The sequence below is a fragment of the Suncus etruscus genome, chromosome 7, assembly GCF_024139225.1.
Source record: "Suncus etruscus isolate mSunEtr1 chromosome 7, mSunEtr1.pri.cur, whole genome shotgun sequence".
Taxonomy (NCBI): domain Eukaryota; kingdom Metazoa; phylum Chordata; class Mammalia; order Eulipotyphla; family Soricidae; genus Suncus; species Suncus etruscus.
Window position 1 is genome coordinate 118,891,613 of NC_064854.1, and position 25,227 is coordinate 118,916,839.

Sequence of the window (25,227 nt, forward strand, 5' to 3'; positions counted from 1 at the left end):
TCTTGCCTAATTGCTATGGCAAGTACTTCCAATACAATATTAAATAGAAGGTGAGAATGGACAACCTTGTCTTTTGTCAGATTTTAGAGGAAAGGCTTTTACTTTTTCCCCTACTGAGTATAATGTTTACCAAGTATTTGTGACAAATGACTTTGACTATATCGAGAAAAGTTTCTTTTATTCCCATCTTATTGAGAGTTTTAATAATGTATGGATGGATGTTGGATCTTGTCAAGTGCTTTCTCTGCATCTATTGATATGATCATGTGGTTTTTATTTTTTATTGACATAGTATATAATGTTGATTACTTGCATGTGTTAAGTTAAACCATACTTGCATCCTTGGGATAAATCCTATTTGGTCATGGTGTATGACTTTCTTGATGAATTGTTGGATTCTGTTTGCTAGTATTTTGTTGAGGAATTTTGTATGTGTGTTCATCAAAGATATCAGCCTGTAAGTCTCTTATTTTGTGGTGTCTCTGTCTGCTTTTGGTATCAGGGTGATGTTAGCTTCATAGAAAATGTTTGGGAGTGGGCTGGAGTGATAGCACAGTGGTACGGTGTTTTCTTTGCAGGCAGCAGAGTCAGAAAGGACAGTGGTTTGAATCCCAGCATCCTATATGGTCCCCCGTGCCTGCCAGGAGCATAGATCAAGAGTAAACCCTGAGCACCACCAGGTGTGACCCAAAAAGGGAGGGAGGGGGGGGGGAGGGAGGAAAGGAAGGAAGGAAAGAAGGAAGGAAGGAAGGAAGGAAGGAAGGAAGGAAGGAAGGAAGGAAGGAAGGAAGGAAGGAAGGAAGGAAGGAAGGAGGGAGGGAGGGAGGGAGGGAGGGAGGGAGGGAGGGAGGGAGGGAGGGAGGGAGGGAGGAATATTTGTATTTCTTATTCTTCAATTTTGAATAGCCTGAAAAGGATTGGCAGTAGGTCCTCTTTAAAGGTGTGTTATTGGTCTTATTTGTTGACCTAGTTAGGTGACTTTTATACTACTTTGACATTTGATTTTGTGTGATCCTACTGGAATGTCATTATTAAAAAATCTAATGAGTATTCGGCCCTACGGTCCAAAAATTCCAGAATCTGTGGAGCTGGGACAATGAGTTGACATGGCAGTAGCTGTGAGACTTGTCTGTGACTGCTGGGGCTTCCATACTCACTCTGCAAAGACCCCAGAGTTTTCTATTTAAAACCAGAAAACCTGATCTTTTTGTCAGTAAGTGTCTTTGCAGAGATGAGTGGAAGAGCAATAAATTGGGCCATTGATACAGCAGCAATTGTGGGGTATGGATGCAGCTGACTGGGCTTCACAGAGTATGAACTTGGCCCACCTCTGAGAGTATTCCAGAATTTTTAGCTGCAAGACTGGTGTACCCATGAATTTTCGCAATTTGCCTTGCATCTCTTTTGAGAATAAAATAACTTTATGGAGTTGGCCAATATGCTGACCTGCAGCAACTGTGAGACATGTCTTCCAGCCTTCTTCCTTCCTTCCTTCCTCCCTCCCTCCCTTCCTTCCTTCCTTCCTCCCTCCCTCCCTCCCTTCCTCTCTTCCTCCCTCCCTTCCTCCCTCCCTTCCTCCCTCCCTCCCTCCCTCCCTCCCTCCCTTCCTTCCTTCCTTCATTCTTTCCTTCCTTCTTCCTTCCCTCCCTCCCTCTTTCCCTCCCTCCCTTCTTCCCTCCCTTCCTTCCTTCTCTTTCCTTCCCTTCCTTCCTTCCCTTCCTTTCCTTCCTTACTTTCTTTAGGGGGGGGGGGATTTGGGCCACTCCTGGCTCTGTGCTCAGAAATTGCTCCTAGCAGGCTCAGGGGACCATATGAAATCCCAGGGAATTGAACCCAGGTTAATCCCAAATCGGCTACATCCAAGACAAGTGCCCTACCTGATGTGCTATTTATCCAGCGCCAAGCCTTGTTTCTTAATCTATAAAAACAAAACGAATTTTTTTTTTAAATCTAGATACTTTCCACACAGGTGCAACTCTTAAAACAGTATGGTTAGGGACTGGAGCAATAGTACAGCAGGCAGGGTGCTTGCCTTGCATGTGATTTATCCTCATCACCCCTTGCACATCCCCTGAGCCCCACCAGGACCAATCTCTGCAATCTCTGAATACCACAGGGTTTGGTCAAACCACACGCAAACACATGCACACACGAAAAAAATAAACAATATGCTACCAAAATAACTAAACTTATTGTGGGCATCTTTTTTTTAATTTTTTTTATTTGTTTGTTTTGGTTTGGTTTTTGGGCCACACACGGTGATGCCCGGGGGTTACTCCTGGCTATGCACTCAGAAATTATTCTTGGCTTAGGGGACCATATGGGATACCAGGGGATTGAACCTCGATCTGTCCTAAGCTAGCACGCACAAGGCAGATATCTTATGACTTGCACCACTGCTCCAGCCCTATTGTGGGCATCTTAAGCTTGAGAAAATTACTTCTTCCACAGAAACTGAATCTCTGAAAATGATCATTGATAGTGTCTGTGCTTCTGGGATTAGTGTCTGTACTTCTGAAATTTCTTTCTTCTACTTAAATTTTACTCCTTTTTAGAAAAGAACAAAGACATTCTGTGCCCTATTTATTTGGTCATGTTTCTCTCTTGCTGAGTGTTAAGTGTGATAAATAGAGTCCAAGTGATAGTGTCAGGTAAGGCATTTATTTGCCTTGCATGCAACCGACCAGGGTTTGATCCCTAGCATCTCATATGATTCCCCGAGTCCAGGAGTGATTACTGAGTACAGAGCAAGGAGTAACTCCTTACAACCACTGATTGTGGTCCAAAAATCAGAGTGGGGATTGAATGGATATGAGCTTAGCCTCTATGGTAGCAATGACTAGAAAGTGAAATGAAAGAGACTGAATGGAAGAGGGACGGGGAAGTGGAAGATGGCCTCAGCACTGATTCTCAAATCTGAGCTCACAACAGCATAATCTATGACTGTCTTAGAGTTTGTAGCAATGATAAAAGTGAGTAAGGCACTTCTCACCCAGGTTCAATTCTCAGCAACTCATATGGTCCCCCAAGACCTCCAGAGGGCATACCCCCTGAGCACCACAGAGTGTGTACCCCCACAAATGCAAACAAGCAAACTTGTGTCCTCATTAAAAGGCAGATGGCATGTCCTCCCCCTTGGGTTTCATCCAGGAGTCTCAGATGGGACCCAAGAGTTTGCATTTCTCACAGTGGTACTGACATTACTGCTGATCACCCAAGACCACATTGTGAGACTCACTGATTTATAACTACCTTGTTCAATCTCTGGTCCCTGGACCAACAGTATGACTGTTGCAGTGACTCTCCCAGCCCACCCAGTCCATTAGGCTCCTGTGAGTCACACACACACAGTGAATTGTGAGAGTTCTGGAGAACACTCTAAAACTTGATCACATTTTAGAAACACACAGGAAGTTCTGAAAAATATCAATGCTCAAGTCCTCCCACCTCAAACTTTTAGTTTGAATATAACCATTTATGGGCCTTGGACAGAACTTAAAGTTCAACAGAGCCTGGAATTACTGGCTCAGTAATGGCTGAGTAATGGTTGAGTATCTGCCATCCCTATCATGTCTTGAGATGTTAAAACAACCCCAACCTGGGTGATTTTGATTCAGTTACACCTGACAACCAGGTATCAGGCTTGGCACTACTTAAATATAGGAAGTGTTTTATATATACATATATATGTAATATAAGGAAAGGTCGGACTTTTTCTATTTCCTAACCTCATGTGTGTGCCTTCACTTTATAAATTATATCCTTAGACATGAGTCATGCTCTAAAATATTGATCCTTAAGTCTTTCTTTTAGATCATTTTTCAACAGAATGCTTGGATGTGCAAAACTGAGTCAAGAGCTCAGAAGGGAACCCAAGATAATCTTCCGGGCAGGCACAGGGCTACTAATGGACCAGAATCAGGCTTCTGGCATGCACAGAAAAATGCCTCCTGCTTTTTCTTAGACTGAGCAATGCTATGCTTCCTGGCTGCTTTCAAAGTGCACCACTGGTGGTCTGGTGCTCCTTTCTGACCCCATAGTTTCTTTTCATTTGGGTTTGGTTTGGTTCGGTTTTAGGACGCACCTGGCAGTGTTCAGGGCTTGCTCTTGATTCAGGAATTACTCATGGCAGAGCTCTGGGAACTGACTGTAAGCATGCTGGATGTCACACCCAGGTCAGCTGTTTACAAGGCAAGCACCCTTCCACTATACTATCTCTCGGAACCCAAGCTTTTAATTTCCTTTAAAATCAGAAGAAAAAGTAAACTTTTAAGGTCAAAAACCATTTAACTCAGCCATCAAATGCATCACATCCTGGAGTCTTTGGGAGGACAGCTCATGAAGTTACATGTTGCCCTGTGCAGAACCCCACAGAAACAGTAGCCAGAATGGAGCTAATGGTCCCTATAGAACAGGGGTCTTCAAACTAAGGCCTGCGGGCCACATGCGGCCCACAGAGGAGTCTGATCCGGCCTGCCAGAAGTGAGCGCTGTTTGGTTGCCAAGATACCTGCCAGCATATACACTCAGTGTGTATCCAAATATCAGGAACCATGCACTCAAAATGGTAACCATCTTTGGTAGCACTTATGCCTATGAACAGACTTTTTCAAAAACGAAACATCTGAAATCTCCAACCAGATCAAGATTAACTGATGCCCACTTGCATCACTTGTTACGGCTGGCAGTGACAAATATGGAACTGGACATTGACCATCTCATTAGCCAAAAGCAGGCCCACAGTTCCCATTGAAATACTGGTGCGTGATCTGTTTATTTATAAATGGTTTTCATTTTATTTATATAAGATATGTGCAGTGTGAGTAGGAATTAGTAGCTCATATAGTCTCCGGCCCTCCAGCTCTCTAAGGGACCGTAATCCAGCCCCCACTTTAAAAAGTTTGAAGACCCCTGCTATAGAAGAAATGACTCTTTCTTCACCTCTCAGTTCACAGGCATGAAGCGACCCGATGCCTTTCTAGCCCTCACTCAGAAAGCTCGAAGGAAGAAAGTTGGCGGAGATGTGACGAGTGACAAGCTAAAGGATTGGCTGATCTCACGCCAGCGCTACTGGGGCACACCCATCCCCATGGTGCACTGCCCAACCTGCGGCTCCCAGCCAGTGCCCCTGGAAGACTTGCCCGTGACCTTGCCCAGCATCACTTCTTTAACTGGCAAGGGAGGGTCCCCACTGGCTGCAGCTTCCGAGTGGGTACACTGCTCCTGCCCCCGGTAAGGCCCCCGTCCTCTAGCCAGCCCCCAGCATGCAATGCGCAGGCTCTCCCATCTCTAACCACTGCTTTTCCAGGACTTCTGCCCAGCTGGAGTCTGGGCTGGGAGGAATGTTGTGGGTTTTTTAGGATTTTTGGAGAGAAGATGCTAGAATCTGACCCAGCTCATGGGAAGGGCATTTATTCCTCTTCCCTAAGCTGGTAAAAGCAGCCCTTCCTCTTACCTCTTCCTCTGAAACATCTGTACCAGCTCTTTTGATCCCAGCTTTGCCAGAGACCACGTGTCTGTGTCACTTGGCAGGAGAGAGTGGTGGTCTCCTTACCACTTATGGTGTTCTATGTAGTTGAATGGTGGCAACCGGGACCCCCCGAAGTGTGACTGAGGGCAAGTGTGCAGGGCTTCCTTTTGGACCCCCAAAACTAACCTCACTTTCTTCCTTCTGTTGGAAGTGGGATAGCTTTGCCTCAGCTCTCTGTCATGTCTCAACATGTTTTTCTTTTTTCTTTTCAAATTTCGGACCATACCTAGTAGTACTCAGGGCTTACTCCTGGTTCTGCACTCAGGAATTACTCCTAGCAGTGCAGAGAACTTTATGGGAAGCCAGGGATCGAACCCAGGTCAGCCACATACAAGGCAAGTGCCCCTCAAATGTAATTGTTTCTTTTGTTGTAATTTTTTGTGGGGGGGCCACACCTGGTAGCACTCAGAGATTACTCCTGGCTCTCTGCTAAGAAATGGCTCCTGGCAGGCACAGGGAACCATATGGGATGCTGGGATTCAAACCACCGTTGATCCTGGGTTGGCCATTTGCAAGGCAAATATACTATCTCTCGGCCCCTCTTTTGTCCTAATTTTTTATTACAACACCATGACTTACAAAGTTAATAATACAGTCATTTTAGGCATTAAATTTTCAAAGACCAATTCTACCACCAGTGTGACCTTCCCTTCAACAGTGCCCTCAATCTCCCACCCACCATTATAGCCTGCCTCCTTGCAGACGCAAACAAATTTCCTTCATATTAGTTGCCACACACAAAGACAAATGAAATTATCAAAACTTGGATCAGCATGGGTCAGTTTGAAATGATTTTTCTATTTCTCCATGGGATTACTGAAGTCAGTGGCTAAGGATTTACTGGACTGTGGTTTGGTACCAATCGCACCTCTGTGTTACTATTCAGGCTCACTGAGCTTGGTAAATTTCTATGTAACTATCCCATCAGCTTCCCTGTGATACTGCAGCGCTGACACTACTATAAAATAATGAGGTGTTGCACAGCCAATTTATAGATCTGAAACAAATTTGGTGATTTGGAAGTTTGGTAAGGTTAAGTTATGTACAAATCAGCACCATTTCTGTGCATGGTGTAGGTTGTGGCTTGTGCTGCTATAATTCATGCAGAAAGGACAACCTATCCCTCCACCCCTACCCTTTCTAAGAGTGTTCATACATGATTTTTTTTGTCCCTACCTGCTGACTGGACAGAAATAACATCCCAAACCCCAATATCTTCCTTCCCTATAGAAGCCTTCTGCCTTAAAGATTATAATGAGGATATTGCAAAATAGGTCTTAGATTCAAGTGATAGTACAGTAGGTAGGCACTTGCCTGGCATGTGGCCAACATGGTTTAATCACCAGCACCCCATATGATCCCCCAAGTCCCATCACAAGTGATCCCTGAGCATAGAGGTAGAAGTAAGCACTGAGTACTGCTATATATGACCCAGACCTTGTCTCCAAAGTAAAATAGTTTTCAGTTCCCAGCACTAGAAAACACACACACACACACACACACACACGAAGTAATTCTGCCCTCTGTTGCTATACAGGGTTGGATTTTAAGCCCATTAGACGTGCATTTGTAAGGCTCATGCTAAGCATAGGGCTAAGAAGGATCCAATCCTGGCCCTGCCCCTTAACTCACTAGGCAGCCATAGAGAAGTCACTAGTGATTAGAGTTCACACAACTTATGCACAGTGACACCCAGCAGATATTCAGTAGGTATAAGAGCTATTGCCATCCAGCTCATCAATAATCCACCCCAATCCTCATCCATTTGGTGTTGAGATTCTAGATGGAGCTGGAAATGGGAGCATTGGAGGCTCAGGGATAGAAAAGACTCCAGAGATAACACCACTCCCTCTTTGCTGAGGAGCAGTGACAAAGGACTTTCCCCCAGGAGGTAGCTGGGCCAGACCTCCTGGATAATGCCAATGAGTGCCCCAAATCAAGGGGCCCCAGTCCCCAACACACAAGATGTTCCTTATTCTTCCAAGACCCTAAGTGGGTCTCTTCATGGCCCCAAACTTTGGTGACTCCTCTGCCTAATGGGGAGATGAGTTGAATCTGCCTTTGCAGGGCCAGGACTGCTGGGGGTGAAGTGGGAGATGCTGTCTGATGCATCTCTGCAGGGCATGCCACCCAGTATGTCTTATCATTCATGATGATAGTGATCATCTTCACCTTTTCAAATCACCCATGCCATGCCTCCCACTTTTCCACCTGGAGCCTGGGTTGCCTTCTGCCATACCAAGAGTGCCTAATAACAGCTTTAAGTGTCAGTTCTAAGACATGGGGGTTGGTCTCCAGTCCAACGTGACTTTCCAAAAGAACATCAGCAGGGCAAGCATCACCTCTTCCCCCTTTCATTGTTGAGCTTCCTGCCTTGAACCCCGTGGTCTCAGCAAGAGCCCAGGGGCCATGATCTTCCCATGATGCCCAGCATGGTATCTGGCTTCTGTCTGATTGATTGCTTTCCACCCACCAAGACCTGCTTTCATTTAGAACCATACATCTGAGTGTAGGGTCTTGGGAAAGCCTCTAGCATGGGGAAGGGATTCTTCCCAGGCTCTTGGAAATGCAGAACTGTAGGAGATCCTCAAAAAGCCCAGATCTGGGGCATCTTCATGGTCTGCTCAGCCATTTCTGTTTACTGATTGGTGACTGACTATTTCTTCTGCAGGACTTGTAAAGCTTCTTCGTAAGTACAAAACGAATATGCAGCCCTTCTGTTAGTTCATTTTTGTTTTGTTTTGTTTTCAAAAAGAAATACTGCTGATGGTTAGCTCTTATTAGTTCCCATACATTTCAACAGTGGGTAGGCAAAGGTAGGAACACACTCAGTGCACAGGGGTCCTTCCTGGTATGGCTAAGAAGGGAGTCACAGGCAGTGTTGTGGATGAAACCCAGGCCTCCTGCATGCTCATGTTCTCAGGCCTTTGAACACTCTGCCCAGCTTTTTCCTCCTTTGATTTTTTTAGTTTAAATAGATTCAAACCTTGGCATACTAAACCAGCAAAAGGCTCATCAGTCGCTCCCAGGGTTCTGTGAGCCTCCTTCAAGTTTTCAAACAACCTCCAAGACTTCCACTGCCGAGGCAGCTGTCACGAGGCCATGCCTCCCACTTTTCCACCTGGAGCCTGAGTTGCCTTGCCTAATAACAGACACTTTTATCCATCTACCCGGCTGAGAGCGTTGGGAGCCTCCAGGAGGTCAGCCACCTCCTGAACAAGGCTTAACTCAGAGCCCCCACCCTCAGGCCCCCCAGGAGTCATGGCTTTTGGCAGCCTCCTCTCATTCTTTCTCATCATAGATCCAGCACCCCTGGAACCTGCTTTAGAACTGAATCACCAGCTGGGCCCTTATGGATACTAAATCCTCCACACACACCTCCCTCCCTCCCCAGGATGGGGGGCCCTTTCCTCTTAAGCTCTTTCTCCCCTCCCCCCTGAGATTGTACTCCATGCACTGTCCTGAAGAGCATTGCTGCCATCTCCACTGCCATGTAAGGACACCATCCTTAGTCAGTGATGTTGGTAGTGGAGATGAAGAGGGCTCTTGACTCTTTGGTTTGTGTTTGTGGGTTTCTGTAGCACAGTTACTCCCAGCAAGGGCTGATTTCAGGCTCTCAGCATGAGAACATGGGCTATGCCACTAACAGTGGATTCTCCTTTCAGTACTGTGGGCCTCCTGATGTCACTTTTCTAAAGTCACCCCAGTGGAACCTGCTAACCCAAGTTGATTTCTCAGCACAAATGCATTGGGTTTTCATGTCTCCTCCCAAATGGATTTGCCCCCATAGGCATTGTAAAGCCAGCACTTGTTGGAGGCGGCCTTGATATGCCTGAAATACAAGTTCATGCTCAAAAGAGAAGCTTGGTTCTGCTTTGTCTTCTGAGGTAGTTAGATATTTCCACCAACACAAATTGAGAATAGCAGAGAATAAATGTTGTTGTGGGTTTGTTTGTTTGGTTTTTTTTTCAGTTATTAAAGATTGAATTTTTAGTTTGGAAATGTCTTTAAGACATCATGTTCTGAACTACCCAAAGAGAGCAGCTCTCTGTGAATTGTTTTTGCCTGATGTGGGACTGTTCTCCTGACATTGTAAATTTATACTAATTGTCATCGCTTTCTCAAAAGTTGGTGGAAAAACTGCATTCAGGTTTAAGTAGAAACCAATGGATGCACTTCTTGCCTTTCCTTTAGGTGCAAAGGAGCAGCCCAGAGAGAGACAGACACGATGGATACCTTTGTGGACTCTGCATGGTACTACTTCAGATACACTGACCCCCAGAATGCTCAGAGGTAAGCTGCCTGTTGATGAGTTCTTCTTTAAGTACTGGATAATATGGAACCTCCCAGCACAACACCATGCAGGGAATAGATGATTTGCTGAGGAGTGGGTATGCTTTTGAGGAATAAAAGGCCCCAGTGGAAGAAGGAAGAGCCATAGACTGGGATGCTGGCGATGAGGCCTGTGAACAGGGAAGGAGTCTTGAGGAGGCATCCAGAGCACAGGTCACTCGGGGAAAGGGTCAGTGGGCAGATGGGTCCTGCCCTTTTTCTCTTCTCTCTGGGAGAACTTGGGGTACAGGTATACAGACTATTGAAAGGTGCCATTATTGGAGTGTGCTTGAAATCTCTGTTCCATGAAACAGGCTCTCGTAAGCTTGGACATAAAACCATTAAACTAACTTACTCACAGGGGCCAATGAGATAGCAAAGCACATAGGCACTTGCATTGCATGTGGTCCAATCAGGTTCGATCCCTGGCCTCCCATCTGGCCCTACAGTCCCATATAGAGTGATCCCTGACACAGAGCCAGAAGTAAGCCCTGAACAAGCCACTGTGGCCCCAAAACAAATAATAATAACAACAGAACAAGGACTGAGGCCAGAGTAATAGCACAGTAGATCGAGTGTTTGTCTTGCATACAGCCAACCTGGATTCAATCTCCAGCATCCTACATGATCCTTCAAGTCAGCCAGAAGTGACTCTTTTTTTTTCTTTTTTTCAGGCCACACCCGTTTGATGCTCAGGGATTACTCCTGGCTAAGCACTCAGAAATTGCCCCTGGCTTGGGGGGACCAAATGGGGCACCGGGGGATTGAACCGAGGTCCTTACTTGGCTAGCGCTTGCAAGGCAGACACCTTACCTCTAGCGCCACCTCGCCGGCCCCCAGAAGTGATTCTTGAGTGCAGAGCCAGGAGTAACCCCTGAGCACCGCTGGTTAGCTAAAAAAAAAAAAAAAAAAACACAGAACAATGATAAACTAAGTTGCTGATAGTCAAGTAAAATATACAGGAAATGAAATCCTGAAACAGGAAGTTCTACTATAATGCCCTCCAAGGGTCCATGCTGAACAGCCACTCTAAGAGGGTAAAGCTGCCCTGCTCTTTACTTAATCAAATATTATGGTGGAGCTCAGAGTCCAGGTGTTAGGGAGGAGGGAGCATGGAAAGCTCAAAAACTTTACCACTGAACACGCAGTAGATCATTTCTCATGTTGATAAAGCAGCAGCATGTAAAAATGCTTTAAATAATGATCAGAAGAAAACAAATTACAGACCTTTCATCTCTGCTTGGTTTTTCAGCTCTTTGCTTGTGTTTCTTTGACGAAATACAAATCGGGGACAGGGATGTGGGTCAGCGGCAAAGTGCATGCCTTGCTTGAGAGAGACCTGGCATAAATCCCTGGAATGGCAAACAAAATGGGCTTAAAGGGCTGAGCACAGGCTTACATTCAGGATCTCTCCCCTCTTTTGGGGGGAGGGGGGTTGTTTTGGGGGGCCACACCCAGTAGTACTCAAGGGTTATTTCTGACTCTGTATTCAGAAATCACCCCTGGCAGGCTTGGGGGACCATATGGGATCCAGGGATCGAACCAAGATCCATTTTGAGTTGACCGCATGCAGAGCAAATGCCCTACCACTGTGCTATCACTCTAGCCCCAAAGACTGTACATTTTTTGTTGGTTTTTGAGGTCACATCCAGCAGCACTCAGGGGTTATTCCTGGCTCAACAATCACTACTGGCAGGTTTAGGGTACCATATTGGATGCTGGGGATTGAACCTGGGTCAGTCCCAGGTCGGCTGCATGCAAAACAAACACCTTACTGTTGTGCTATCACTCCAGCCCCTAAATGCAGGATCTCTAAGTTCAGTCCCTGACACCAAATGGTGCCTCACGTACCAGTGTAAGCATTCTGAGTACGGCTCTGAGAATACTAAGCACAACCAGGTGTGTCCCCAAAAATTTAAGTAGTAGATAAATAAGAGTGAGAGAGCTGTTTGGCAGATAGGTAAGGAGAAAATGTCAGAGCGCAGGAAAAACTACGGACTCTGAGCCTAAGAGCTAGCAACCTTGCCAGCCTGCTTTGTCAGAGGGAGAGCTGTCACTCCGGAATGCTGCGCTGAGTGCTTGCTGGAAATGACCCTTTTCTTGACTGGTTATGAAGGAGCATATTTTCAGCCCCTGCCAGAATCACAGTCCACAGCACCTGGATTCTGTGGTTCAAGCCATCTGGCCAGAAATGAGCAAGATCTTCAGCCAGCAGCAGCTGCCAAGGGTAGAATGAAGCCAGCATGAATTGAGGGTCTGGGAAGCCCAGTGACATCACCTCGCCACAGATGAAATCCCTTTTCTGGGTCTTTCTAGAAAGTGAGGTTTTTGTTTGTTTTGGAGTTGTTTCTAGGGTTTTGATTTTGGGCTTTAGTGTTTTGGGGAGGTACAGGGGTTTGGTGTATCCCATTTAGCTACAGCTAAGGGATGCAAGAGAAACCAGATTTTCTATCCTTCAGTATCTGTAAAGAAAAACCTTTTTTGGGGGGGAGTATTTGGGCTACACCTGGTGTAATCAGAGGTTACTCCTGGTTCTGCGCTCAGCAATGACTCCTGGCAGGCTTGAGGGACCATATGGGATGCTGGGGATCAAACCCGGGTCCGTCATTTGATGGATAGCACAGCAATTACCGCTGTGCTATCCTTCCAGCTCAAGAAAAGCCTTTCTAACAGGCTAGAGACTCAACTCAGGGAGAGCTCTTTAACTGGTCAAGACTTCCCATCAGGGAATTTCAGCCAGGGTACCATCCCCCAAACACACACACACACATCCCCCAAACACACACACACACACACACACACACACACACACACACACACAGAGAGAGAGAGAGAGAGAGAGAGAGAGAGAGAGAGAGAGAGAGAGAGAGTCCCAATTGCAATACAGGTATTTCTCTCTGCACCTAAGAAACTCCTGAGGCAGTTTAATCCCAAATTTAATCCCACACATGCACTGAGGCATCCTGACCACCCATGATCTGGGTCTCTGGCAAAGTGGGGAAAATCTCTATTTGGTATGACTGGACTGTTTTGTGACATTTACCTTAAAAATGCTCATTACTGGTGCCAGAGAGAAAGCATGAAGGTAAGGCATTTGCCTTGCATGCAGAAGGATGGTGGTTCGAATCCCAGCATCCCATATGGTCCCAAGCCTGCCAGGAGCGATTTCTGAGCATAGAGCCAGGAGTAACCCCTGAGCACTGCCGGGTGAAACTCAAAAAAAAAAAAAGAATGTTCATTACTTTCAGATGTCCATTATATAGGCGCTTGCTTTGTTCATTTTAAGGCTGTTTTAAGACAGCAGATGAATATGTGTTTTGGATGTGTGAGGCCCTGGGTCCAATTCCCAGTACCACCAAAAAATAATGAGAACATTGAATTATTTGTTTGTTTGTTTAGTTACTCTTGGCTTTGCTCTGAGGAATCATTCCTGGCAGGGCTTAGAGAACCATATGGGATGACAGGATGACAGGGACTGAACTAAGGGCCTTTGTTTCTTACTCTCGTATCTCTCCAGCCTTCCCTTTTATTTTTAAGTGAACAGTTTTTGGAGAAGCAAAGAACCCGGCCTGGGAAATAGCTCAGATATCTGGAGCTTTGCTTGCAGGAGTCTAGGGTTTGAGCCCCACCCAACATCAGACAGTTCTCTGAGTACTGCTAGATATGGCCCAACTCCAAAGAACTAAAAAAGAACTATTTGTGGCTGTCTGTTAATCTCCATTATAAATGTCAAGGTGCCCTCTGTTGGTAAGATCAGAAACAAATTCCAGTTGCCTAATCAAAATTAAAACATGTCTGTGGGGCTGGAGTAATAGCACAGTGGTCGTGCATTTACCTTGTACACAGCCAACCCAGGACATACCTGGATTCAATCCCGGCATCCCATATGGTCCCCCGAGCCTGCCAGGAGTGATTTCTGAGCGCAGAACCAGGAGTGATTTCTGAGCGCAGAACCAGGAGTAACCTCTGAGCGCAGCTGGGTGTGGAAAATCAAAACAAGAAGGGGAAAAAAAAAACCTATGTCTAAATCTGTTCAAATATGCATCATACTGAAAAGCTTTTTTTTTTTTTTTTGGTGATATGTTTATATCAGTTCTTCATTTTATATAAAAACCACATATGCTGAATGTGTGATTTAACAGCACTTCACTGACAGTGTTTATAAATCTCATAAATCAACATTGATCCTTTTTTCTCCTCTATTTTAAATATACAGTCCCTAATTTTCATGACATCCTTTTCTTTCTGGCATGTGTAAATTATAGTAAGCCTGCTAATGTGTGCAGTTGTTCCAGGGCATGCTTTTGAAACGACTCTTTCTCTTTCCTCCAGCCCTTTTAGCTCAGCTCTGGCAGATTACTGGATGCCTGTGGATTTGTACATTGGGGGCAAAGAACATGCTGTCATGCACTTGTTCTATGCAAGATTCTTCAGTCATTTTTGCCACGATCAAAAACTGGTCAAGCACAGGTAAGCATTTCACAGCTTTTCAGAAGGATTTTGTTCTGCCCACTAGCAGTTGCCATGAACAACAACAACAAAAAAAAAAGTAGGTATCAGCATTTTTTTAAGGAATGTGAATGATGGGGCAGAAGAATTCTATTTTTCTTTTTTTATTTTTTGACGGCACTCAGGGGCCACTACTGCCTCTGCACTCAGAAATCTCTCCTGGCAGGCATGGAAGACTATATGGAATACCAGGATTCGAACCACCATTCATCCTGGGTTGGCTGCATGCAAGGCAAATGCCCTACCACTGTGCCATCTCTAGCCCCAGAATTCTATTTTTCTAATGTGCTTTAGAGGACATTGTTGGCCTTACCATTCCTGATGCTTTAATTCAATTTACCATGGGGTGTTATGTGCTCACTTAGAAACCGCCCTAAGGTATTTGCTGGCTTTGCTGAGTTAAGTAATGGAGATGTTTTCCTGTGAGGCAGAGAAATCCGTGTTATTTGGGGTTTAGAGCTTCTTACCTGAGGCATGTTTATCACTGATCCTTCATGTAAACTCACTTTTAAGCTTGTCTAAATCCTGCCTTCATATCTCACTCTGATAAAAGCATATGATGGATTTTAAACTAGGGAGTCACATTGAAATTCATCAATAAATTCTTGTCCTCTGGGACTAGAATCTGTGTGTATGTGTGTGTGTTGTGTGTGTGTCCACGCACACTTGCACACATGCTTTTCCTCCCTGATAAAATATATCATAAGTGGAACTGGAGAGGTGGCGCTAGAGCTAAGGTGTCTGCCTTGCAAGCACTAGCCTAGGACAGACCAGGGTTCAATCCCCTAGCGTCCCATATGTCCCCGCAAGACAGGAGCAATTTCTGAGTGCATAGCCAAGAGTAACCCCTGAATGTCAAATGAGTGTGGCCCAAAAAACAAACAAACAAAAAATCATAAGTGATGTACTTAATATATTGTAAACTTAGTGACATCCATACACTCTCCCTACAATAAAATAAATAGGGTCCCGTGCTCTTTATAATACCCACGTTAACCTCCTAATCCTGCCATCCTCCAGAACTCCCCCACCCATCCCCACTAATTCCTATCCTGAATTTTAAATTTTCATTTTATTACTTTTCTTTTGAAATCTATCACTGTTAGAGGTCTTTGCTTTGTTTTTATTTTGTTTTGTTTTGGAGCCCTACCTAGTAATGCCCAGGGGGTACTCTTGGCTCTACACTCAGGAATCACTCTGGCGGTGCTCAGGGGACCATTTGGGGTGCGAGGAATTGAACCCAGGTTGGCCATTTGCAAAGTAAAATACTCTACCTGCTGTATTATCTCTCCAGCCCCTGCTAGAGGTTTTTCTTTTAAGCAATAGATATTGTTCTATTCCGCTGAGCATTAATTTCCCATAGGATCATATTTTGTGTATTCTGATCCAGTTTCCTTACTCAGCATTTATGGGGCCTCACATCCATGGGCCTTTATGGGCCTCACCGCCCCATGGTATTTCATCCTTTGGGACAAGTAGAGAGCTCAGACTGCCCAGTGATTTGGGGCAGTATTACAGTCCAGAACCTTAGTAGTCCTGGCAAACGCATCTGTAGGAAGAGTCCCTGGACTTGCTGAATTGCTGGGTGTGCTCATAACACCCCTTTGCCAAGTTCCACCACACTGTGTCCTAGATCAGTTCAGTAACAGGGAAATGATCCCCCTGGTTCTGCTGCTGCTACTGCTGCAGTAGCATCACAGCATTTAATGTTGCCCAGTTTCAGAAGGTTTGCAAGCTGGCGGGTATGCAACGGGTCACTTTGTGAATTGGATTTGAGTTAATCCACTGCTTCCTTAATGAAGGTTAGCATGTTTTTTAATGTTTCTGCACCTTTATGCTTCCTCTCCCATTAAAGCCTTATTTGTGTCCTTTGTTTCATCCAGATTGTTTTGTAATGATGTGTAGAAATTCTTTTACTGCTCAAGATATTTATTCATCTTATACAGTTATAGGCGTTGTATTTTCTCCCCCAGCTGTTAGCTTGTCTTATGGTGTCTTCAGATGAACAGAAACTCTTAATTTAATGTAGTAAATTTTAATCATCTTTTTCTTTATGGCTATTGCTTTTAATGTCTTAGCTCCATTAATGGAACAATCCATCCATTTCTCCACTGATCTGTAGTGTCTCTTCATCATCAATCAAGTTCTCTTTGTACACAAGGGCCCTTTTATAAGATCTTTATTTCTTTCACTGGTCCATTTGCTCTTTGTTATGCTAGTAATTTGCTGGTTCTTAAATTTTAATTTTACCAGTTATGATATCTAGTGAGGGAAGTTTCTCTACTTAGTTCTGATTCTTTAGTAGTTCAGCTATATTGGACCTTTGTTCTAACATAAAAATTTCAGATTCAGCTCATCAAATTCCAGAAATGATCTGTTGGGAGTTTAACTGAAATTGCAATAAATCTACCCAATTTATAAATATTCTTTCTCAGATTTTTTTTACATCTCTGACTTTAACTCTGAAATAATGTTCCTTTTGTCAAAAAATAAATGTTTTTGGTCCATCAATGAGTTATTATTTTGCTCAAACTATATTTGTTCAACCTTATTTTAGATAGTTTACCAGTTCAGTAATTTATTGGGGGCATTGGGGGGGTACACTCAGCAGGGTCAGGCCTTCTTTCTGGTTGTGTGTTCAGGGGTCATTCCTGACAGTGCTTGGGACCACAGGCGGTATGGGGATCAAACAGGGATCGATTATATAAAGGAAAGCACTTTAACCCCTGTACCCCATCTGTCATGCCTGTAATGATAACATTTAAAGCCATTTACAAATATATGAGTTTTTGTTTATTTTTCTTTAGGAAAATAATTTAGGCTCTCATTTGCTATATAGCCAGAAACATAACTCTGAGATTATTTTCAATTGTCTTTTATTTTTGGTAATACAATGGCTTTTAGAATATTTTTTAACTGTAAAGTAGAACGGGCAGTCTGGGAGAGAGGGGTAGAGGAGTGACTGGTTATTTTCCTGCCTACATAACTTATATTGAAGATTTTTTTAATTGGAGGAATGCCTCGTGGAACTCAAAGCCAATGTGGTACCAGGGCAAATGTTTGTAAGGAAAAAAAAACCTTATCTGTTTCATTGTAAGGCCTCTGAAGATTAAAAATAATGACCAGGGGCCAGATCGATAGCACAGCAGTAGGGCGTTTGCCTTGCATGCAGCCAACCCAGGACAGATCCCTGTTTGATTCCCGGCATCCCATATGGTCCCCCAGGAGCGATTTCTGAGCACAGAGCCAGGAGTAACCCCTGAGCACCACTGGGTGTGATCTCCCCCCAAAATAATAATGACCAAAAGGTACAAGTCTAAAATAAGTCTAAAAGTCTTTACCTATCTAAAGTATGAACATAGAGGCCCCTTTTCTGCCATTCCACCTGCCATCCTTTCTCTCCACCTCTTTGGTTTCTTTTGATTATTTCCAGGAAAATTGTTTGCATGTCTTTGATTTTTGGTGTTACATGCTTTTTTTTTTTTTTTTTTTTTTTTTACTTTATCTTTGATCTTGGCTATCTTTTCACATCAGTATGGATAAATCACCCCTACTTTTAAATCTACACATAGTCTTCACCACTGGGAATAGCTATTTGTTTAAGCCATCATTTATTTTTTTCTATTGCTATTACAAACAATAAAGTACTGACTGTGCACTTTGTAGTTTAGATTTTGAGGTGTTGGGAGAATGGAATGAGAAGGAGACAGGTATTTGGGAGTATCTGCAGGGTCAAATCAGACCATTGGGTTTAAACATGTTTTTGTTTTTTTTTTTTTCATTTTTGAGATAAAAAGTATATTAGGCATGATACTTTTAGGTGGCCAGTGTAGTTCAGCGGTGTATGCTTTGTATGTCTGAGCCCCTGGATTCAGTCACCAACACCACAAAGAAAACAAATACAGACACAGGTAGATAAATAGGTACTTGTGTTACCTCCCCTGGCCTACTGCTTACAAAGCAAGCTCACCTGCTCTTTGTGCCATCATCCTAACACTGAATTACTTTTAAAATCTCTGTGATCCTGGGGCCGAAGAGATCGCACAGCAGTAGGGCGTTTGCTTTGCACGCAGCTGACCCAGGACCGATGGTGGTTCGCTTCCTGGCATCCCATATGGTTCCCTGAGCCTACCAGGGGCGATTTCGGAGCACAGAGCAGGAATAATCCCTGAGTATAGCCAGGTGTGACCCAAAAACCAAAAAAAAATTTTTTTCTGTGATGTTAACATCTAGTTTCATGTGAAGTATGAAGTAAATTAAAAGCTCTCTCTCTTCTCTCCCACCGCAGACCCACTTCCTCATTTTTTCCTGCATACATGTTTAAAAATCTACTGTAGGGACCAGAGCAGTAGCGAAAGAGGTAGGGCATCTGCCTTGCATGTGCTAGCCTAGGATGGATCGCAGTTCGATCCTCCAGCGTCCCCGATGGTCCCCCAAGCCAGGAGTGATTTCTAAGTGCATAGCCAGGAGTAACCCTTGAGCGTCACCAGGTGTGGCCCAAAAAAGAAAAAAAATATACTGTAAGAGAACTAATTTAAAATATAAATTAGATTCTTTTTTTTTTTTTGCTCTCCCCCCCCATAAATTAGATTCTTAAGAGAATTTTCTCTTCATTAGTCCTAGAGTCTTTCGTGTATACAGATAAACCACTCGGCATCAGAAGGACACAAAACAAATTAGTGACATTAACCTCAGGGAAAGACATTAGTTACAGGTATCCTTGGGTACAGAATTTGCCATTCTATTTCGATTTTCTTAGCCAAGGAAACTCCTTTCTCACTAGATAAAGATCACCCTTGAGGATGGATGATCTTTATGGCTAGTGTAGATTCACAATAAATATTAGCTTAAATAAATGGAGTTTGGCCCCCTTGATATAAATAAATAAAGCCTGTGTTTTTCAAAGGAAATGTTTTCAGGAAGTGGAGAATTGGTAGAGGTTAAGCCTAAAAAGCAACTACGGCACAAGAAATATGTCCTCCTTTAGAAGCAAAGACAAAATGATTTCCAGCTCTGTTACAGACATATGTGTCTGGTTTCTGAATAACCATGTGTACAAAAGAACAAAAAACAAAAAAGAGTAACAACAGAATCTTGCAGTTTGGGGCCAGAGCAATAGCACAGTGCGGAGGGCATTTGCCATGCATGCAGCAAACCTGGGTTTGATCCCCAGCATCCCATATGGTTCCCTGAGCCTGTCAGGAGTGATTTCTGAGCACAGAGCCAGGAAAAACCCCTGAGCACTGCCAGGTGTGCCCAGAAAAAGAAAAGGGCAATTCAAGACACTATTTTAAGGGGTAGGAGTGGTGGCACAAGCAGTAAGGTGTCTGCCTTGCCCACCCCAGAGTTGGTCGGACTGCAGTTTGACCCTCCGGTGTCCCATATGGTCCTCCAAGCCCAGAGTGATTTCTGAGCATATAGCCAGGAGTAACCCCTGAGTGTGGCCCAAAAAACAAACAACAAAAAAAAGACACTATTTTAAGGTACATGACAGGACTTGGCTCCTGGGTTGTTTTGTTATTGTTGTTGTTGTTGTTGTTTTCTCGATCCATTCCTTGCAGTCCTCAGGAATTACTCTTGATGATGCTCAGGAAATCTTACAAAATGCTGAGAATCAAACCTGGGTCAACCACATGCAAGACACACGCCCTTCATCCTTCGCTTCTACAATCACTCTGTCCCCTCCTTTTGTAACTTCTTTTTTTTTTTTTTTGTTTCTTCATTTGCTTTGGTTTGGGGCCACACCCAGTGGTGCTGAGGAGGTGCTCAGAATCTACTCCCAGAGGTGCTCAGGGGACCATGCAGTGACAACATTGAACATGGGCCACCCTCGTGCCAAACATATGGTCCAGCCTTTCATGCTATTTTTGGTCCCTGCCTTGTGACTTCTCTATCAGGGCTGAAAACTGAATCAGAGGAGAGAAAAAGATTTACAGCATTTCTGCATCATTTTAAGATACCATTTGGAGTAAACCTTCATTTCTGTCCAAATCAATTCCTACTTTGCAAGCTTTCCAGGTATACCTGAAATTTGCTTGGACATCACCTTCAAGAAACACAACTATGTTAATGTATTTTTTGAAACAAAACAATTTATTTATATATTTATTCACTTATTTTTGGCTTGGGGGCCACACCCAGCAGCGCTCAGGTGTTACTCCTGGCTCTACATTCAGAAACCGTTCCTGGAAGGCTCAGGACTATATGGGAATGTAGGGAATTGAACCCAGATCCATCCCAGGTCATTTGTGTGCAAGACAAACACCCTACTGCTATGCTATCTCTCCGACCCCAAATGTTAATGTATTTTAAATACTCAGAGGCTGGTCTTTTTGCAGAAAGTACAGAAAATCATCTTACTTGGTTCTCAGCAGTCAGAATTGTTCCTGTTAATGCTTACCAGGGTAGGCGCCAGAGTGATAGTACAGTGGTAGGGCATTTGTCTTGCATGCAGCTGACCTGGGTTGGATCCCCACCCCAGCATCTCATATGGTCCTCTATGAACCACCAGGAGTGATTCTTGAGATCAGAGCCAGGAGTAACCCCTGAGCATCTCTGGGTATGGTCCCCCACCAAACCAGAACAAAACAAAATAAAAGTATTTATCAGGGCAACCACCGCCTCTGGAAGCTACCTCTGAGGGTCATCATCTCTGTCGGACATTTTAGCAAACCAGTTAGCCACAAAGGAGAGGGAACTGCTCACTTTCCTTGGTGAATAATTTCAAGTTCTGCATTTAGAATTGTTTTCAGAGTAACTAATATGATTAAACATATAACAATCCTACTGGCCTTTCCTGTATCCACCCTTTTTCCTACCCTGTGCCCATATTTTTCCCTTCAGGAAAGTTTGTTCTGTTGTCAGTGTTATTGATTAGGTGTTTGTTTGTTTGTTCATTAATTTTTAATCCTATTTTACATACATAGGCCAAAAAGTGTCACCATAACTTGTCTTTTTCCTTCTGACTTACTTTATACTGCATCATCCTCTTGAGATCTCTTTATTTTGGTGCCAACAGCAAAATGTCAAACTTTTTCACTAGCTGATAATATTTTATTGTGTATAGATACCACTTCTTTATCCAGTCATCCATGAATGGGCACTTCAAGTGTTTCTGTGTCTTAACTACTGAAAACCATGCTGCAGTAAGCATTGGGGTGGATATACTTTTCCTGCCATGTTTCATGTTCTTCGGATAGCTACACAGAAGGGAGCTGACAGCCTGTTTGGTAACTCAATTGTCAGCTTCTTGAAAAGGCTCTGTACTGTTTTCCAAAATGACTATGGCAATTTATATTCCTACCAACCATGCACGGGCATTCTTTTTCCTCCATACCCTCTCCAAGATTTGTTGTAATCGCTGCTTAAGGAATAAGCCATTTTTACAAATGTATGATAGCATCTCATTGTAGCTCTAATTTGCATTTATTTTATAGTAAACAAAGAGGAGCATCTTTCTATATGTGTTCTTGCCACCTGGAGAATGTCCTCTCAAAATTGCCATTCAGCTGGAGAGATAGCACAGCAATAAGGGTGTTTGTTTGCCTTAGACGCAGAAGGACAGTGGTTTGAATCCCGGCATTCCATATGGTCCCCCGAGCCTGCCAAGAGTGGTTTTTGAGTGGAGAGCCAGGTGGAACCCCTGAGTGCTGCCAGGTGGGGACAAAAACAAAAACAAAACAAAAAAATTGCCCATTCAAATCTTTTGTTGTTTAATTTGTGTCAAGTAGTTTTCATCACATAGGTCCTTCACCCCCTGTGATTAGAAATTTTACATCTTTATCGTACTAGTCTAGGATCAATAAGCACCCAGATAATCTGTAAATGTTGAAAAATACAAATTAAACAGCAGCATGTTTGACGGTGGTATCTTGGCAGTGGACAGTTGTTCTCTCATAAACTGCAGAAAGGCAGTTTGAAATGTCCCCTGTCGAAAGTATTTTGATAATATATAATGAGAAAGTTAAACGTAATCACACTTTTATAGCACAGTATTTGCCTTTCAGAAATCTCTCCTAAGGCAATTTTCATGGGACAAATTTTCTTGGGTAGGGCATTTGCCTTGCACACAGCTGACATGGGTTTCATCTCTAGTATCTTTTTTCATCTCTAGCATCTTAAAGGCTCCCCTGACCATCACCAGGAGTGATCCTTGAGTGTAGAGCTGGGAGTAACTCCTGAGCACCACTGAGTGTGGCCCCAAAACAAAATATAAACCAAAAATGCCTTTTTTGTTTTTTGTTTTTGGGCCACACCCGGTGATGCTCAGGCGTTACTCCTGCTCAGAAATAGCTCCTGGTAGGCACAGGGGACCCTATGGGACACCGGGATTCGAACCAACCACCTTTGGTCCTGGATCGGCTGCTTGCAAGGCAAACACCGCTGTGCTATCTCTCCGGGCCCTTCAAAAATGCCTTTTTTTTTTTTCAGCGATGTCTTTTCAAACATTTGGATATAATCTAAATGCCCCCAAATTCTGGAAATGGGTCAATAAAATATGCCCATCACTATAGAGGGTTCTTGTACAGCTCTGTACCATTACATTACAGAGAATGTCTAATAATGCAGAGAAATGTTTCTGAAGTCAGGAGAAGTGAAGAAAGTAAGGTTCAGAATCATAGTTCCAGTTAGTTTTCTCTGTCTTTGATGCACACACATATGTACAAAGTGAAAAAAGTGCTAGGGAAAAACATGCCCCCATGCCAGCATGAACACTGTTAGCAGTAATGTTCTTTGGGCTATTGGTTGTTTTTGGCTTATTGATAATTCTGTTTTTACTATTGTAGTGCACTTCTGATTTTCTTCTGTATTTTTTCATGATTACGTAACTTTATAACTGGGAGTGGGTTTTTTTTTTTTTTTACCACATACATTCAAAAAGCAGAAGCAATGCTGAACCTCTACTTTGCTGGTGAGCATGGGTTGGGCATTGACACTTTTAGATGTATGTGCCAGACCGAAAGCTGCCTCATGTAGAATGTGGGCATGTCTCCAAGTGGAAGGAAGCCTTTTTCTCTCCCTCTCCAAGAGATAGCTGTAAGCCTGGGACTCTGGTCTGTTGTTATTTCCTGCTCTGCCACGCAGCTCAGAGAATCACTAAGTGATTTCCCCCAAGTTTGAAATCTCCACATAGTTTGCAGCCAATGAAGAGAGGTGCTTTGAAGCTGCCCTGTGTGCTGATGGCCACCTGCAGCCACCTGAGAGCTCCACCAAACCCTCCAAATCTTGGAGCCTTTTCCTAAAGTTCTCTGATCACAAGACAGTGGCCGCTGGGAGTATGTAAAGGAAGGGAAGAGAACTTTTTTTTACCTGCACTTCGTCATTGTTGTTTCAGTAAGATCTCCCTATGTGCCAGGGCTGGTACTTGGAAATAGTGTCACAGTGAGTAGAGGCTTCCCAATTAGAAACCAACTTGGGCGGGGGGTGGCAGAGTGATAGCACAGCGGTAGAACATTTGCCTTGAACGCAGCTAACTCAAGACACCCCGGTTCGATTCCCAGCATCCCATATGGTCCCCCAAGCCTGCCAGGAGCAAGTTCTGAGCTCAGAGCCAGGGGTAAGCCCTGACTGCCTCCAGGTGTGGCCCCCCAGAAAAGAAAAGAAACCAACTAAGTCGGTGCACAGGTTGGGTTTGGACACAAGCCTGGAAGATGGGGCAGGTGAAATTTAGTTTCTAAAGGCCAAGCTAGAAATGATCAAATGATCTTGGAGAGATTCACAGCTTCTTGTTTTCTTCTTTCTGGAGAGAGCACTGTTACCGGACCAGGTCAGGACAGTGGGCACTGGGGCCTGTGGGCTTCATCAATAGGTTGGCACTATTCTTGCTGACTCCTTAATGCTCAGGTGAGGTCTGAGCACATTTTCATTGGTATATTTCTTGTATACAGTAATTTCTTTGCGGGGGGTGGGGTCACACCCAGCAGTGCTTAGGGATTACTCCTGGCTCTGTGCTCAGTAGTCACTCCTGGGCTGGGAGGCCTTATTCAATGCCGGAGGTCAAACCCGCGTCCATCCTGGGTCCGCCACATGCAAGGCAAATGCCCTACCGCTGTGCTACCACTCTAGCCCCACAATGATTTTTTTTTTATTATTATTGTTGGTTTGAGAACCACACCCCACTGTCCTCAGTGCTTATTCCTGGCTCTGAGTTTAGGGATTACTCCCAGTGGTCTTTGTTTGAGAATCTAACGTGGGTCGTGTAGGTGTACCTATCTGAGACCCGCCCATTTCTGGGAGGGGTCTTGGGAACTGAATATTAGGTGTGACCTTACGTGCAAGAGGTCAAAGGAAGATGGCTGAAAGGAATTAAGATGCAGGGCTAGCTAAGTATGGCTGAATGCTTGAAAGGTTATGATAGAGACCACACATGTGGTGGATAGGATGAATAAAGCTGATGCTTCCTGATGCCTGCCTGTGAGTGAGTCTTGATTCCGCCTTTCACCTGGGCCTTGGACCCGCTAATGCTAATGCCGGCTGGATGGGGGGTTGCGGAGCCACGTGGCTTGGGATGGCAGAGAGAAATCCATCCATCGCCATCCAGCTCCATTGTTAATTATTTAATGCTACATAATGGCTCCCGAACAGGGACCTGAACCCTGGACCCTCAGATGGCATCCACTTCCATCCAGCCCCATCATTAATTAATTAAGACAACAGGGTCGAATGTATGTATAGCAAGTGCCCTATTCACTGTCCTATTTCTCCAGCCCCTATAATGATTTTTAGGGGCTTTTCTGCTTGTTTGTTTGTTTGTTTGTTTGTTTTGGGGCCACACCTGAAGGCACTCGGGTTACTCCTGGCTCTGTGCTCAGAAATTGTTCCTGGTAAGCTTAGGGGATCATATGGGCTGCCAGGGAT

At 44.1% G+C, this 25,227-nt stretch overlaps 1 protein-coding gene across 1 annotated transcript in view; it reads left to right on the top strand.

The window, feature by feature from the left end:
• LARS2 (leucyl-tRNA synthetase 2, mitochondrial) overlaps positions 1 to 25,227 on the top strand; it is a 169,423-nt gene that overhangs the window by 113,043 nt on the left and 31,153 nt on the right. Inside the window, exons 12-14 of the mRNA XM_049777333.1 lie at positions 4,948 to 5,231; positions 9,724 to 9,822; positions 14,194 to 14,331. Of these exons, the coding sequence (XP_049633290.1) occupies positions 4,948 to 5,231; positions 9,724 to 9,822; positions 14,194 to 14,331 (521 nt within the window). The remainder of the gene's footprint in view (positions 1 to 4,947; positions 5,232 to 9,723; positions 9,823 to 14,193; positions 14,332 to 25,227) is intronic.